We start from the raw sequence: 17,000 nt of genomic DNA, 5'->3' as shown, positions 1-17,000 counted from the left end.
TTAATTAGTTTTCCAAAGAGGGTTCCGCGGGTTTTCCTTTTCCAATTGCGACTGCTTACCTCGGCTGCTGGTAAGCGACTGAATTGATTGTTATTTCCGCTGACGACTTGACACGCACATTCAGGCGCAAAAGTGATCGTGGCAGGACTCGTTGCTAAGGATTTGTTGATTTTTCCCCTGAAATCCGTCCGTGCTCAGTGACTACTGTTTGTTATTTCCCCTGCGCCATAATGGCCGTTGTCAAGTTGGTTGCTAAGTCAATGGCCATTTGTTGCGCTTATTTCCGTTTAAATGGCCGAAAGCACGCCATTTTCAAATTAAGTTCCTTGGATTTGCACACTTTGCTTCGATAGATTATGTGCTAATTGATTAAGTGGATGTGCACATTAATCAATGAATATTAATTGTAGAATTAATTAGGAAAACGTTGTGACGATTTATATAATAACATGAGATTATATCGAAGAGAGCGTGACTTTTGCTTACGCAATTGTCATGATATTAAAGTCTCTTTGATGGTTTACCAATACTTCGTTTAGAAATCATTAAAAACAAAATGCTCAACATTTTCTATATTTTCAACCAAATTAGGCATTATGTTGAAGTACTCTTGCATTTTACTACCAATAAATGGAAAATTTGATGTCAGAATGGATGGGTAAGCCACCTGAATGTGCACCATGCAACACACTAAACACGCGAAAGACCTAAAAAGTCCATCAGGCACCTGTCCGCAAATGGTTAGAATGAATGGTTTCCGAGCACGACAAGAACTGTTGCTTCAGAATCGCAACAGTTGGCCAGGGGAATCGCTCAGGTAACACCATCCAAGTAAATCATTCGTATTTCCCATAATTTGGAACCCCTTTTTATGGAAACTAAAAGCGCAGGCGCGATTAACAAGTGGTTGTAAACAAAGTAGTCACCTGTTGCCACGATAGCAACAAGGTGCCTAAGTATGTATGTAAGTCTGGAATGCAACAGATAATTGCATGACTTCCGCCTGTAAAAGTTTTTCCACTTTTCCATTTCCACCTGGGATTGGACAAGGCCTAGGTCGCGAAATGTGTCTCGTGCTTTGGGTGATGGTTCACTGAACTCCAGACCCCAAAAACCGCACCACATTTATGCAAGCAGTCAGCCAAGCCTGAAAATCAATATGCTTATAAGCGGAAGCCAGAGTCGCTGGCTCCAACCAGTTGATTGGCGACCATGTGGCAGTTGGCATTGGGACTGGGTCTAATCCAGCAGCTGAGTCTAGCCATCGTGGTGGAGCGCAACATGTTCGCCTACTACAAGGTGCCAGCTGCTCAGCTACTTTTCGCCCAAGACTCGGATGCGGACATCGACTCCCACTCCCAAGAAATCAGCACTCTGGATGGAGGACAGCTCGGCGACCTGTACTACGTACTACAGTGTCCACCAAAGCTGGATGAAGGCATTCCCAAGGCGCGCGACATGCAGACCTGCAGCGTGGTGGACCAGTACAGAGGCATGTGGAAAAAACCCAAGAAGCCAAAGCCCAAGAAGCACTTTCACATGGTGCCATTCCGGATAGTGCTGCGTCCATTAGGTCCGCCGGCCAGGAGACGAAGTCTAAAGCGTCGTAAACGCCAGGAAAAAGTTGACAAGACTCCGGATATTATAACTACGGTTGAACGGGCCGCTTCCCTAGCGAAGTTGGAAGAGGTGACTAGTCCCCTTCAGTTCCTGGGACGCACCCATAAGCGGCAGAAGCTCCTTAAGCTGTCCGCCGACCATCGAAAGTCCAAGCGGGGCACCAGTTCCAAAGCTCTTCAACATATGTACCATCGCGATGAGTCCTACAACGATCATATATTCTACGACGAGCTTCAGGAGGACGGAGAGTTCCACAACCTCGGCAAAAAAAATTGAATTAAATGTAGTTATTCCAGTATAGTATATAGTATATATCAGAGCAGGTGGGAATATGCTACACTTTTATTGGGGTATTAAGTTTCTATAAACCTTAAAGATAAAGAACATAAAAAAAGCACGAAAAAGAAAAATATCAATGGGTGCAAAGGTAAACCTAATGACGAACCTAAGTAGTCGCTTTAACTAGGATCCCATCCGAATGTCTACATAGGGAAGAAACATATCATCGTAGGCTACGTTATCGAAAACCCTGTTGAGCAGGACAGTGAAGGCATCTGTGAAGGCTTTGACCAGGCCGGGCTGCAAATCATTCCAGAACTCCACCCAGTTATCGTTGACCAGCTTATTCATGAAAACAGTCACATCCGTGTTTTCCTTGTACAGCCCATCCAACCATATGATCCATCTAAAAGTTGAACGTGAAAGTAAATCAGCGAACACTGCTCATTTGCTATCCAATTACCGATCCAAGTCGAGACTTGGCACCAGATTGTAAATCTTCAGATAGCGCTTGTCATTCCTGTACTCCACCAACGCCTTGATGGTCAGGGTAATCCGGAAGTTCTGAAAGTCGGATGTCAACGTTCCAGTGGTGTTGAAGAAAAAGAGCAAAACCCTGCCACTCATTTCGTAAGTGGCCTCATGCAGAAGTCGTGGCAAACGGACCTTCAGCACAATTTGCTTCTGATTGGGCTCGTACAGGAAACCCTCGACATGGGTGATTGTGGCATTATTGAAACCTTTGTTCACGTTGTCTCGCATGCGGAAGTCCATCCAGATAGGACCGCGATTGGGTGATTCCATAATGACGGAATCGGGAAAGTTGTAGGCGTCCAGCGGCGGAAGTCCTATCTCTGGAATGCCCTTGGGGTAGTGCTTAATCAATGCATTGATACTTCTGACCAGGCAGGTTGAGTCCCCGAAATGGCACTTCTCAACATCTTCGGCTGGAAATGTTCATCTCAGTAAAAATCAGATCAACCTGGCACTGAAAACCCACGCACGTAAGCTTGCTCCCGAGATCATAACTGGGATACACCAACACAGGAAAGCCAGTGAAATCAACTTGTCCATTGCAATCACGTAATTGAACTGACTACAAAACAATAAACGCCTCGGTCACGATATAGTGAATAGTGAATTGAACTCGAATGCTTAGAACCTGATCTAAGCGGAGCTTTTCAACAGTCAACAATAAATTATGTAATGCTAATGCTAATAGCTGCAACTGGTTTCAAGCAATATTCATCTTTGTCCTTTCAAGTCTCTAATAAAAAAGTCGTAAGTAATATATTTAATCACCTTTAATCGTTTACTTCGAACTCTTTGGAAATCGGCAAGAACATGTCATCGTATGAGACCTTTTTGAAAATATCCTCGAAAACGGAGCGAAACACACCGGCGAATATTTTCAGGTTTGTGGGCTCCAGCTCGTTCCAAAACTCAACCCAGTGCAGATTGAACACCTGATTAATGGCTATCGTCATATCCGTGTTGGATTCGAAAAAGTTGTCTAGCCAGAATACCCATCTGTAGAGCAATGCTTGGTCAGTTAACATCTGATTACAATGGCGCTCAATTGGTCAACTCACCGGTCCATGGTCACGAAGGGGGTTAGCTCGTATATCTTCAAGTAGCGCTTATTATTGCGATACTCCATTATGACCTTCAGCTTGAGAACAAAGCGAAAGTTTTGAAAGTCCGAAAGGGATTCCCCCGTGGAATTCATCCGTACAATCCACACCCTTCCCATACTGAAGTAGTCGCCCTTGTGGATGAGACTGGGTATCCGGCCGTGTATTTCAATCAAGCTGGATGTGGGATTCTCATCGAACCCACTCACCTTTGTGATCGTCGTGTTCTCGAAGCCGTAGTTCACTTGATTGAACAGATCGAAGTTCAACCAGAAGGCGCCCACCATTGCGTCATTCCAGAACTTTGAGTCCTTAATGTCCACCACATCAATGGGCTTCAATCCGATCGCCGGTATGCCTTTGGGATATTTCTTTATTATGGCATTCATGGAATTAACGATGCACTTAGAATCTCCAAAATGACACTTCTTAATTTCCTTAGCTGCGGTACCGAGTAATAATAAGAAGTATATTATTCCTTAAATCAACTAAGAACAACGCCCTTTTTTTTTTTGTTACCTACGCAGAATTTGGCCCTGCAACGATCCGATGATCTGCAGGAGCACCAGCACGATTATTGTATCTCTCATTTTGATATATTTGTGCCACTAGTATTCCATGATGACTTCCAGTGCCTTCACCCGACGACTTCGATTTGAAACCATAGGTGGAACAACAACTAGAACTTAGTTGTGCGCCTAAGTGCAACCGGTTTTGTTGAAAGCTCTACTTGTCCTATTTGCATTTTCAACTTGAGATTATTCAATTATTCAATGAAAAAATTATTTTATTTGTAATGATTTACGAGCTATTTTACAATTGCAGTTGCACACAGCTCCCTTTAATTATGCCACTTATCGAAAAGTTCCTTAAGATGTTGGAAATATAATTAAAACCTTTCAAGCGTCTCGTATTGTTTCAATCTTCAATCTTCATTAAAAACTTCAGAAAAGGACCTAATTTTCAAAAAATCACCGATTTCCCAAACATACCATACCTCACTTCGAGTTTAAATATGAATGTAAAAACTTTCGGAATCCCTTAATCTTGTATGAAATCTAGGCAGATTGAGATTTGTAATGATTTTTATTAAATACCTACTTAAAGCTTTGCAGTTAAGAATGAAAATTAGTTGAGGAATCAGAACAAAGATCAATTGCACAATTTCTAAGCTTGCATTGCCACTAATTCAATTGGCTAATAAACTAACCATTTATAACAAGTATGACTCTTATATTACAATTTCAGTTTTCAAAGGCCAACAAACCTGGCAGGAATGCGCATAAATCGAGAACCAGTTTCCTATCATATACATATTTTTCCCCTCAAACTGATCACATACGGGGTATAATATGGTGCTCTTAGCACAACATTTACGAATATCCTACTTTATTTTTACTAGCAAATACGTTTAAGTAAACAGTATTGAAACTTAAGATTATTTTGAGTCTTCATCGGCTAGGAACAGATTATCGTATGGTACTTTTTCGAATAAATCCTCAAATAGACTTAAAAAGACGGTTTCGAACAAACGCAGAATACCCGGCTCCAGTTCGTTCCAGAACTCGACCCAATTCCGGTTGAACAGATTGTTAACTGCAATGGTCAGGTCTTCATTGTGGGGAAAGAAGTTGTCTAGCCACATTATCCAGCTAGGATTAGAAAGAAAATAGAGTAGTGTATTACAATAAGAATGAGTATAGATATATCTAGTCGACATACCGGTCCAGCCTTATATTAGGAACTAGCTCGTAGATCTTCAAATATCTCTTGTTGTTTCTGTACTCGACGCGCACTTTCAGCGTAAGAACGAACTGAAAATTGAGGAAATCCGACTCCGACGTTCCCTGAGAGTGGATATCGACGAACCAGAGCATCCGACCCTTGGCCACATAGTCGCCCTTGTAAACGAGTCGGGGAATCTTCCCGTGAATTTCGATCTTGGTAGTGGTGGGATCCTTGTCGAATCCCCTGATCTCCGTGATCGTGGTGTTCTCGAAGCCGTAGTTGATCTGATTGATCAGATTGAAGTAGTACCAGGCACCGCCCACCTGTGAATCGTTGACCAGCACCCAATCCCTCACGGGCAGCACATTGAAGGGTTTCAGATCGATCTCGGGAATGCCTTTTGGAAAATCTTTCAGAAGTGCATTTGCCGACTCCACCAGGCACTTTCCGTCACCGTAGTGACATTTTTTCACCTTGGCAGCTGTGGAAGATGATCTTGTTTAGCCGGCTCAATCAAGGAGATTTGATTAAGATACCCACGCAACTTCTGGCCATGCAGTCCACCGAACAGCTGAATCGTTATAATCACGTAGGCCAGGAAATGCATCTGACAGCGAAATAAACTCGAATACTCCACAGGTAACGCTTAAGCTCTCAGTAGACCGATGCACTTGCTTAGTCGATGCCAACTACTCGGTGATTGAATCCAATTTGTTGTAGTGGCGGAACATTCATAAGGAAATCTAAGCAGCGCCTATTATCATAACGTGTTACCAACGTGTTACACTCACTGAAAAAATCATTTATTTGTAAAGTGTACTGATTACAACACAGTTTGTAATACATATACTAATGTTTATGTACATCTTTTCTTCTCAGTGCTGAAATAAATGTAATTAATTGCTTTAATTAACACCCGTTTCGATCTCACCCCTTAGAATGAGATCTTAGCTGAAAAGCTTCCGATTCCAAGCTTTCACCACACCTAAACGAGATTTTCAATCGATTAACGCAGTTGCAACACAGAAATCAAGTAAATGTAGTTGACTTAACAGATTTAAAGAAACATTCAGTTTTAGAATTACGAAATCCGGTTCGAGATCGATCCAATACTCCTCAAAATTATTATTAATACGTTCGTTAACGATCACGGAATGATCAGTGTTGTCTCCGAAGAGATTATCATTGTGCTGAATCCAACTAAAAACCAAACTGTGCTGTGTAATAAGAAAAGATTTCAACATGCCGATCTATGAAAATACTAGGACTAAGCATATCCTTTGTTTTCGACATTAAGAAAGAACTGAGCAACGAACACAACGTTCTGAAAATCAGATTTGCATTCACCCACAACATTTTTTATGAAGCCGAGAAATTAAGATAGTTGGCAATGTATCTCAATCTGTGGACGCCTCGGATCTGGATCTTGGTCATAGTGATATTCCCAATACCATAGAACCTTTGGTCACTCAAATTCTAAGACAAGGTACCGATATTCCCGCTAAAGTGTATAGGGTGTAAACCGTCCAGTGGTTTCCTATAGATCACCGCTTTCTCACTTTTCAATCCCAGTAGCTGTTGAAAATGTAAATTCGTTGGATCACGTTTACACGTTCTGTAAAGTCTTACGTAATTCATCGGCTTAATCCAAGAAATCCACTATTGCGAGATATGCCAAGTTGAATTGCATTTTTTCAATTGCAAATCTTAAAGTCAAACGATTCATTTTAAAGCTATATTATAGCTTTAACAAGTTTTAGACCATTACATCATAAAAGGTTTATATTATTATAGTGAATTGAGAGGTAGTATTTGCACGTATCCGCAAGAAAGAGACATAAACAAAGACCAAAATAATTTAATGAGATTATTCATCATTGAATTGAATAGTCTTAGTGTGGTCCACAGGATAATATTATTAAAATATAATACTTGCAGATTAAGCCATCCTCCACAACAAATTGAAAATGCTTTTGATTTGTAAGCTCGACCATACACATTTAAAGAACAGTAATAATCAGAAATAATATTTAACCATTTCTTAAAAATGTTTTTAGAGCTAGGCTTAAACCAAATATGCGTGGTACTTCTAGTCTCTATAGAAATCGTCATATGGTAACTTGTTAGCTACTCGCTTGAGAATCGACTCGACCAACTGATCCACTGCAGAGGTGATACCCCTGCGAAGGGTATGCCAAATTTCCAGCCACTTTGTGTTGGCCACAGCGTTCATGGCATCGCTCATTTCAGGATTGTTGAAAAGATTTTCGAAATTCAAGTGCATGCTGACAAGGAAACTTTTTGTTAGAAATCATTGGGAAATGGTGATAAAGTGCGACATTACCCCTGCACATCCAGCAAACACTTGACCTTGGATATTCCGGCATATAGCTTGCCATCGTCTCGAAGATCCTCCAAAACCCGCACCTTGCAGCGAACGCGGCAATCCCTTATCTCCACCTGGGCTTGACCTTTGCCATGAATGGGCATGGTCAACAAACTGCCCCGCATCTCGTAATATCCATTGAGTTTCAGCAATGGAATCCAGCCACTCAACTCGAGGACCCGCGGCAGATCCGCTTCGAATCCCTTTGCCTCCACCACTGTGGAGTCCGCGAATCCTATTACGGTTAGGTTATGGAATTTTAAATCCAAAGTAGATGACCCATCTGGTTCCAACCGACTGACGACGACATCCTCGAACCCAATGGAGTCCAGAGCAACCAATCCAATGGAGGGAAGACCCTTGGGATACAAGCGCAGAATCCTGGTGACTGTTTCAGCTATGCAGATTGAATCGCCAGCCTTGCATTTCTCGATCTCAGGAGCTACAAGTTGTACAAGTTCCAACAGTTCATTTAAGTATCCTAGGAATATCCTTTCACTTACGCAACTGCCCCAAACTTCGAGCCATCCACAAGCAGCAAACGAATACGATTAGCCTCATTTCGATTTGATTTAGTGATAATTAATGAGTGGCTTGTGACTAACTATTCGCTTTTATAGGCCATTAAGCATCGTCAGACAATTGCCGGTTACATGCAAATGCAAATCAGTCAATAATCACTTCGATGAATGGATATATTAGATACCCACGCCCACGCCCACGCCCTGACACCTGACACCTAACACTTTGTAGCTTGAGCGATCCAATGATTACCTCATTAACCTTTTGGGGCAGTCATTTTCACTTTCAGTCAACTAATCGGTCATTACACTGATTTTAAATACAACTTAACATAACAGCAATTTCCTGTAGGCTATGACATAAGTCCCTAAAATATCTTTTGGTGGTTTCCGATTCATGTATATAGATGCTCTTTCCAGCTTAAATCTTGTAAACTTGAATACAAAGCCCAGCGGGGCAGGTGTTTCTTAATATAATACAAATCTTTATTTATAGCGATTTTTGTACACAACAATTTTTAAAATATTTTTGCAACTATCTAGGAGATGATGGACTCCTCTGGACCTTTAGTTTCCATTAAAAAGTGCAGCTTTAAATAGGGAATTCTTAGGTTAAACAGTACAAAATAAATACAAAGTACAAAGTATCATTTTAAAACATTTGATAAATAATTACTCACATACGTTCAATGTAGAGACATACAATTATATCATTTTACAGACAAATTGAAATACGATTAGACAATTGAAGTGGTTCGATTTACACTCAGTTAATTTCACAGCCTTATTATTAGACTTTTAAACTATTTGCTTTAATTAAAAGTGCCTTCGATTAGTGATAATTTAGACGATCTCATGGATTTCTATTTTGTCTCTTCGCGCTTCTCAGTAAGTAGAGTTCATTTGGTACGCTTTTGAATTAGAATTTAGTTATTGTGTTACACTGATCCCAGGTCCTCTCGGAGAACCTCTTAAATAAGTATACCCGAAGCAACAACGGACGCCAACCCAATCCCCGCCAGCCAGGTTGAACCGGATTTTAACCTGGCCCCGAAGAACTCTGCCACATTGTGTCCGTTGTCGAGTGGTTTGTTAAGGCGGCGGCATTCACGGAACCAATTCGAATGCCACCGCTAGCTGAGGACGACGTGCTGACCCCCAGTTCCGTTCAGATTGCTGCTGGGGCAGCCGAGCTCGTTGTTGTTGCTGTTGGTGAAACAAACCTCCTCACTGCCATCAGAATCAGTGCAGCACAGTAATGGCTACGCATCCTCACCAGCCAAACCCTCCGGCTCCTGGTCCGAACTCGTGGCAATCCTGCAAGGAAATCGCAAAAAAGTTGTTATAAATGAATGATGATTGATGGTTGATGCGGGGAGAATGTGCGGTGGATTTGGGTGCGAATCTCTCGATAATGCAAATTTAATTAGGACAAGGTTACAGAAGAAAACATGTAATTGAAAATTTGCAGAGGCTCACTTCGATTGAGAAGGTCGACATAGAAAGCAACTTTAAATTCAATGAGTCAAAAACAATTTATACTTAAAAAACGTTTCTATTCAATATATTTATTTATTTAAGATACACGCCGAAAATGTTTCCGTCCCTTTTTAAGTAATGCCCTTGATATACATTTAATTAGTAAGGGTTTTTTATTGTGCTTTTCTGATTGTTTATTTATTTAACAAACTTATATGTAAACATATTGCCTTCTCTTAAATTCCGAAAGTAAAACTGAATTTAAAAACATGTTTATCTCATATTTTCACAGAAACCTGCAAGAGCACAAATAGCTATCCCTATTTACATATTTATCCTGTACAACAAATCTAAAACTTATAAAACTTATTTCGCGATTGATATTTTAATAGATTTTTATATTTTTTTTATGTAAATCCTGCATAAAGGATTAAAACAGCTATATTTCGAATAAACCTAATATCTTGTGTATACAAATGGATAGGATATATCAAGATGGCCTCACATTCTTACAGTACATAATTTTTGGATTGAAGTGTAAATTTCGAAGAAAAAGTAGCTATTTTAAACTGATTAAAAAATCATTATATTGAAAACCTTTGTAGCTACAGCTACAAACAGCTTAGTAAATACAAAAACATAAAAATACATGATACATTTAAAGTAAGCTATAACTCAATTTGAGTCACATACAAAGTTAGCCAAAACAAACAGATATAAACGCATCATGAAATTCAGAAACACATTTTAATTCACACGTAAACAAGTATACGAAGTAAAAAGTAAAAAACCACCAGAAAACACAACATCGAAATTGGTATTTTTATTGTCCGGAGAAGATACTGGAAAAGTGTATGAAATTCATTTATTTCTAGAGTTAATAAATTATGACTACTATTATACATACGAGTTCTAAAAAGTAAACAATGGTTTATACAACGCTTCTAATATCAACAAAATGTATACAAAAGAGTAGTACGTACAATTCGTTTAATAAATAGCCTAGACAGATCATAAAAGGGGAAAATACTTAAAGTGCACAATCTTAGACCATACATTTTCTACAACATTTACATAAAGTACTTGGGAGTAAGCTTCGAACATTAAAATCGGCTTCAGGAGGCTGAGGAAATCATGCTTAAAACTATCTTAGTTGGTTTCGTTGGGTGAGATTCTGGTTTGAATTCTGAATGGAGCTTCTTGCGGCTCCATTATCGTTAAGCGTCAGCTCGCTATATACATTATAACCAGGATCCGATCCAGATTCGAAGTAGTAGTAGTAGGAGTAGTACAAGTTGATGGGTCACCAGGCAAAGAGAAAAAATCAGTTTTGACCAGCACATTTTGGGGCGCGGCGCATTTTGCCCATGATATTTTTAAAGTCAAGTGAGCTAAAATGGATTTTTATTTGGGTACCCTCTTAGTTTTTTCAACGGTCATGGCACCCGTTCTACAATTGATCAATTACAATTCAGCCAGTTCAATTGGCTTCGATTTGGTTTTGCCTTGGCTTATGTTGCATTGAAATTTTGCATATTATGCGCAATTCTTTCGGAATCAATTTTGAAAAATTTCAATCAAAAGTTTCGAAAAGTAATTTCAATTGGTTTGTATCAATGCCAAAAAATCCATTTCCTCACAGAAATAAAACACATTTTTGTGGTCGTTGCGTGTGTGCGTGTTTAGAGTGAGTTCGTGTTTAAATTTGTTTTTGTGTTTTGTCAATTGGAATAGTTGGTGGATTTTGTTGTAGTGGTTGTTTTGTACATTTGTTTCGCACATTTCAATTAACCACAAATGAATGGGAAACGGAAAACATCAATCAATCCAGTCGTGTTGTAGACACACCGAGTATAAGAGTAGGGTGTATGGTGTATAAGATAGTACGGAGAGAGTGAGAGGGACAGTGGTGAAACACACAGACACATACAGAGAGAGAGCAGGGTTTCCAAGTACATATAATAAAAGAAATATGTTGTGATACAAAATTATTACCCACATTTATTTGGATTTCCAGTTATTTTAGTGGTATTAGGGTGATGAATGAGCCACGCCCAATGTGCTTTATGCCCATTACAAAAATTATACTTAAAATAATCTAATATATTTTAATACTTAAGCAAATATAACATGTAGTTACTAATTGTTTTCTTATTTCGTACTAATTCCTTGTACATATGTGCAATCAAATTCCAATCGTAAACTGGCTTATATTCGCACTTATGGCCAAATACCAATTACCAATAAATTGAAAGACTTCTAAGATAATACTTAGTGATAAATGCAACTTTATTTAACATGCTAAGCGCCAAAGCCTTATGAGTACATAATACCCATGGCTCGATAAAGCAATTATCGGAGACTTACCACAGTCAAGCTTACTATCTATAGGACCCCATCGTTAATGGGTAAATGCTTTTTATGTACAATCGTAGTTCCCCTAAAGACATGCCTTACAAATGCTAAGGGTTGCGTAGAGCCCTACTAGGTACGTGTTAGTAGTGTTAAGCGTGTGATTTAGTGTTAATATCACAAGGGTGTGTGGGGGAGTTTGGCCTGATTGAGTCACCGGGATGATTCAGTTAGGCACTTTCTCCGAGACGGTATCAAGACCTTTCACCGTGTTAGTAGCTGAATCGCCTACAACTAAGGTTACATCACTGTGAAGAATCGAAAGAAGAGAGCACAGCAAGATACGGTTTGGGGGTTTAGTTTCAGTTCAGAGATCGTAACCAAATGTAGATTAGTACAGTTAGAGATAGAAAGTAAGTACAGATGATATAAGATTAGAATAATTGGGAAGTTAGGCCAATTTGGTTGAAAGCAGAGCGGGTAAAAACATAATCACAAGCTATGGGTAAGAAGAGATAGCTTTTAAGAAAGGAGATGCAGATCGAGAGAGTTTGTGCATTCGAGTGTGTTGTGGATGGTTATGTGGTTGGATGGTTGGAATCAAAAATCGAGAACATACCTGGCATACGTCGAGTTGGCGTTCTTTATCGAAAAGCTGTTCTGGCTTGGCAACACGAAACGCTGCACCCACTGTAAACAGAGAATACCTTGAGTACCTAGCTGATGAAGTAGGCATAAGCCCTCAAAGCCCCCAAGAACCATATGTGGTCAGTCACGTAATTTGATAAAGTCAGTCCGTTTATGGCGGTATCTGTGATGCTTTAAAATGTGTCAAAAAGTTCGCCTAATTTGTGATTCTCTAAGACCTTTTGATAAGTGACCCAACTAGTTGCGGCCAAGTACTTACCCGGCTGTTCATCAAACGCTGATTGCCCATGCAGGCAGCCATGTGTATCACAAGGTAGAGGTTGAACAGTATATACAGAATGGCAAAAATACCTGTAATTGGCAAAAGGAAAAATACATTAGATTCGGTTTAAATTGTGGCAATTGACTACTCACAGACTAGGGCCAGCAAGCCGCCTTTAATTTCCATATTCTCTACTTGCACCACCACAAAGTACAAATTAACGCCAATCACCACAATAGTGAGCAGTATGGATACGATTTTGTTGCCCCTGTGAATACAAAAAGTTAAAGAATGCACGATAATCAATTAAAAGTGTCTGTATCACTTACAGTCCATTAACAAACTCGCCCATTATGGCGGCGCACGAGGTGAAGGCGATGGTGGGTATGGCAGCAAATGGCAGCTGGAGCGACATCACCGCATTCAGGATATCGTTCATGCTAGTCAAATCTTCCATCTTGCTGAACATGGCCAGGCAGAAGGTGGGAATAATGGCAATGCAGCGCGTGACCAGCACGCGACACCAGCGCGGCCACTGCAGATTCAAAAAGCCTTCCATTGAGAACTGACCGGCGTAGGTGCCCGTCATGGTGGAACTCTGGCCAGCAGCTAGAATGCCCACACCCCAAATGTACATGGCGACAGCTCCAAATGTGCAGCCAAGGAAAAGTCCGCCCTTGTATAGATCCGCATCGATGATCGCGGTTCCATTCACATTGTCCACAAAAGACATTTTGGCATCTTCGTACATCGACTTGTCTTTACACACTTCAACCTATTGGGCCACAAAGAGTTAGCCATTATTTTACACATAATTTGTATTTCAAAAGTCTACTTACAACATCATTATTAGTTTTGCCATACATGCCATGGGCAAACACAGCCACCACAAATAGGTTAATGATGAAGGACACAAACAAGGCTACCGACGCCTCGATGAAGAAGTAAAAATTCGCTTCGCTAACTTTCTTCGTCTGGCGACGGTCTATATCGCGGGACTGTTAACAGAAAATTGGTATGTAATTACGAAGTCACAGAAAAGCTAGTTTCTATACCTTAACCAAGGCGGAATGCAGGTAGAGATTGTGCGGCATAATAACAGCACCCACGACACCCACGGCCTGCAGCAACACATTCGAATTGCAGTTAGAGCACCAGGGCACAAACATTCCCTCGAGAACTTCTCCTTGATTAGGGGCTGACACGATGTACTGAAATATATGGAAAAAATAAATTAGGACTTAAGACCATTTTAAAATTGATAATTGGGAGAAATAACAAAATACTTGTTACTCGTAGTAAAATCCCCTCGAAGCACCCACACTTTTTCCATTGTAATTATCTCCAAAAACCCCCCTCGGTATTTGTACAATTCTGCATTGTATAATCTACTTGATAAGACTGGCATTATATACACATCCCATCTGGAATTGTTAGTCATGTCCGGCAGCATCATGTGCCTGGCAAACGAAAGATGAAGTATCCAGCACCCCCGCTCAGAACCCCACAAATTGTGCAAGTGCAGCTTATCTAATCATCTGGGTCTCCGTCTGGGACAGAAAACTCAAGTACAATTGTTTATAATCTGGCCCGTTAACATGACGCTGTCGTAAATTTAGGAGTAAGAATATGGGGCTAGTTAACGGGCTAACTTTATCGAGAAATCGACAAGTCAAATGTAAATGTACTAATAAAAATCATAAAAATAAACCTAAAAAGGCATCTCACAAAATATTTGCCATTGCGGTCGCTGCAATTGTTTAAACAATTTGTATTTGCACTCACGTCTGGTAATTTATTCTCTTGACTACTTTATTGTCATTTGGCAAGGGGATTTTTTGCTGATTTTGGGGATTACTTTTTTATAGTAAAGTTATTTTTTCCAACTTTGCATTTTAAACTTACCTCATAGCCGAATGAGACAGCCATAATGGTGATGAGGGTGCCGAATAGGAACTCCAGCTTGCGTAGACCGTACTTGTCCAGAAACAGGAACGTGAACGTGTCAACAATGGTGATCAACACTCCGCCCCACAAAGGCACTCTACAAAATGGGGAAAGCACCGCATGAGTACTGGGTACTGCGATATTCCGTGCATTAGATTTGCTTACACTTTGTTGGACAGCAGGTATATGGCAATGGCCGTGCCAATGACCTCCTGCATGTCGGATCCAATAATGGCTATCTCTATCATTATCCACAGTATCCAACGTGGCAGACGCTTGTACTGTCTGTAGCACATCTCGGCCAGATGCAGGCCTGTAACCACGCCCAGTCTGCCAGGAAGATAATAAACGCTTATACTATCATCTTTTTTGCGAGGCACTGAGACCCAATTACCTTGCAGCCAAGCGTTGCATGAGCAGACCTAGGACTGTGGCCCACAGCAAGACCCACAAGATCTTGTACTTGGCCGCCGCACCAGACTGCATATCGGATTCGATGTTGCCGGGGTCCAGATAGGCAATGGACATAAGAAAACCGGGTCCCGTGAAGGCCCACAGCTTGCGAAAGCTGAAACCCACCTGCAGATCACCAGATATTAGATAAAGTTTGAGTAACATTACTATTCAAGCGGGTCTTACGTTTGTGCTATCATCGTCGGGTATAAGGACCTTCTCGTCGCTGAAGTAGGCCTGCTTGGCGGCGGGTTTCAGGTAGGTCGTCTCGTTGAGTATCTGCTGGTGGTGCAGCTGGTTGCTCCGCTGACTTCCTCCGCCGGATGCGCCAGACGATCCGCCCGGTCCATCTCCACCGGCACCCGGCTCGTGGTAGGCCTCATTCGAAGACATGCTGCACAGAAGAGGCGAGGTTAGACTGGACCTAATTCGAGTTTCCACATGCTGCTATATTCCCGTTCACTGCCCATCGTCGACTGCTCTAATCTGTATTTGCTGTGTGATTGTTTCACCTGGCATCAGCTTATGATTCCCACCATTTTCATTTAATTGAGCATCTGTGTGTGATTCCAGCTCAATTAGCATTATCATAATGCACACAACAAACAAACTAATTTTGTGCTATAATTAAGGTTTTTGCACCATACACCATATAGTTTTATTTGGGGAATTTCACCATAATCAAGAGCAAAGTCACAGTAACACGTTTTGTTCTTCCCAGAACGTGCGTGGCAAAACAAGAAAACAATAAATAAATACATAGTTCGAGAGGCATTAACTCGGGGGGGAACTGATAACGCATCCATAGTATTACTGAAATCACTATATTCGCTTATATTATGCGGGTATATAAGGAAATAAAACGAGCTAAGTGATTCATGAAGACCAGTAATTGAAATGCCTCTGCCCAATTTACCCAGAGAACTTGCAGATATTTCGCATGCATACGTATTCATACGTTCGCCTTTGCAGTCGTTTAGATATGGCTGGTCGAAAACAAGACTACTTGAACATAAACACGAGACCATTGACCCGTGTATCGATGTGAAATTTTGGACTGTTTATTTGGTAAAAGCGATTACAAGTGCATTTCGTATACGAGATGCCTGAGCAGTCTTGGCTGCTCTTCAACGCAATACTTTGAATGTAGAGCCAAGTGGCTCACCTTGACAAACGCGACTGCCCCACTGATGCTACATATCTGCTATAAGGCTTTCCACATCGCTTCATTGATGATTGAGTCGGAGCAAACAAAGACAAAGAGCTCGAGAGCATCGTGCGATGTCTACTTCACATTATATATGGCACTTGGTCGGGTACATTTGGCATATACTATAAGTAACCGAGTTGGCCAAATCGAGCCGCCATTAATTGAGCTTTAATCGCGCGGCAGTGGCTCGAAGGAAATGTGTAACAACGAAATGACGGAGGAGGGTGTCTAGTTCATTGGAACACTTTTGTGTTATATTGTGTGGCGCAGACTGCTCTGTTTACCCAGTTGTACGGCAATACCCACGCCCCCAAAAGCGGAATTCTAGCCGATAACCGTATAATCAGCCACATATGTATGTACGTGTTCCTCTGCCACTTTAGTGCCCAGTTGGACAGTGTAAATTATGATAATTGGAAATCGAAAAAACGAAACATTTCCATTCAGTGTCCAAATTAAGTGGCACCAAAAAAATAACATG

General features: G+C 40.8%; 6 protein-coding genes across 12 annotated transcripts; 1 reads left to right on the top strand and 5 right to left on the bottom strand.

The window, feature by feature from the left end:
• The first annotated feature begins 814 nt into the window (after positions 1-814).
• LOC6727252 lies at positions 815-1,935 on the top strand. Its single transcript, XM_002102608.4, has one exon. The coding sequence runs from the start codon at positions 1,213-1,215 to the stop codon at positions 1,894-1,896; it is 684 nt and encodes a 227-aa protein (XP_002102644.1). The 5' UTR covers positions 815-1,212; the 3' UTR covers positions 1,897-1,935.
• Positions 1,924-3,031, bottom strand: LOC6727251 (protein takeout). The gene is made up of 3 exons (XM_016176329.3): positions 2,904-3,031; positions 2,363-2,846; positions 1,924-2,305 (listed from the first exon to the last, which is right to left on the bottom strand). Exons 1-3 carry the CDS (start codon positions 2,971-2,973, stop codon positions 2,083-2,085), a joined length of 777 nt encoding a protein of 258 aa, XP_016033758.1. The 5' UTR covers positions 2,974-3,031; the 3' UTR covers positions 1,924-2,082.
• A 157-nt stretch (positions 3,032-3,188) lies between these two features.
• Positions 3,189-4,202, bottom strand: LOC6727250. Of its 3 annotated transcripts, none has more exons than XM_002102606.4 (3): positions 4,057-4,200; positions 3,492-3,975; positions 3,189-3,429 (listed from the first exon to the last, which is right to left on the bottom strand). In XM_002102606.4, the coding sequence occupies exons 1-3, from the start codon at positions 4,121-4,123 to the stop codon at positions 3,204-3,206; spliced, it is 777 nt and encodes a 258-aa protein (XP_002102642.1). In that variant the 5' UTR covers positions 4,124-4,200; the 3' UTR covers positions 3,189-3,203. The 3 variants fall into 3 exon arrangements, with proteins under 3 accessions (XP_002102642.1, XP_016033757.1, XP_039150964.1); XM_016176328.3 differs by having other exon boundaries at positions 4,053-4,188; XM_039295030.2 differs by lacking the exon at positions 3,189-3,429 and having other exon boundaries at positions 3,526-3,680; positions 3,743-3,975; positions 4,057-4,202.
• A 677-nt stretch (positions 4,203-4,879) lies between these two features.
• On the bottom strand, positions 4,880-5,966 carry LOC6727249 (protein takeout). Its single transcript, XM_016176327.3, has 3 exons — positions 5,802-5,966; positions 5,256-5,742; positions 4,880-5,185 (listed from the first exon to the last, which is right to left on the bottom strand). Exons 1-3 carry the CDS (start codon positions 5,866-5,868, stop codon positions 4,972-4,974), a joined length of 768 nt encoding a protein of 255 aa, XP_016033756.1. The 5' UTR covers positions 5,869-5,966; the 3' UTR covers positions 4,880-4,971.
• A 1,375-nt stretch (positions 5,967-7,341) lies between these two features.
• Positions 7,342-8,384, bottom strand: LOC27208395. The gene is made up of 3 exons (XM_016183978.3): positions 8,151-8,384; positions 7,606-8,089; positions 7,342-7,546 (listed from the first exon to the last, which is right to left on the bottom strand). The coding sequence occupies exons 1-3, from the start codon at positions 8,206-8,208 to the stop codon at positions 7,351-7,353; spliced, it is 738 nt and encodes a 245-aa protein (XP_016033755.1). The 5' UTR covers positions 8,209-8,384; the 3' UTR covers positions 7,342-7,350.
• A 248-nt stretch (positions 8,385-8,632) lies between these two features.
• On the bottom strand, positions 8,633-15,703 carry LOC6727248 (protein Malvolio). Of its 5 annotated transcripts, none has more exons than XM_016176326.3 (11): positions 15,496-15,703; positions 15,251-15,435; positions 15,022-15,186; positions 14,815-14,953; positions 13,965-14,120; positions 13,749-13,907; positions 13,239-13,684; positions 13,062-13,177; positions 12,907-12,998; positions 12,619-12,689; positions 8,633-9,485 (listed from the first exon to the last, which is right to left on the bottom strand). In XM_016176326.3, the coding sequence occupies exons 1-11, from the start codon at positions 15,700-15,702 to the stop codon at positions 9,431-9,433; spliced, it is 1,791 nt and encodes a 596-aa protein (XP_016033753.2). In that variant the 5' UTR covers position 15,703; the 3' UTR covers positions 8,633-9,430. The 5 variants fall into 5 exon arrangements, with proteins under 5 accessions (XP_016033753.2, XP_039150963.1, XP_039150960.1 ...); XM_039295029.2 differs by lacking the exon at positions 8,633-9,485 and adding an exon at positions 10,376-10,489; XM_039295026.2 differs by lacking the exon at positions 8,633-9,485 and adding an exon at positions 10,499-10,879.
• Between the last annotated feature and the right edge of the window lie 1,297 nt (positions 15,704-17,000).

The sequence above is a fragment of the Drosophila simulans genome, chromosome 3R, assembly GCF_016746395.2.
Source record: "Drosophila simulans strain w501 chromosome 3R, Prin_Dsim_3.1, whole genome shotgun sequence".
Taxonomy (NCBI): Eukaryota; Metazoa; Arthropoda; class Insecta; order Diptera; family Drosophilidae; genus Drosophila; species Drosophila simulans.
Note: the sequence above shows the minus strand (reverse complement) of the source record. Positions and strands in the feature narration are given on the sequence as shown.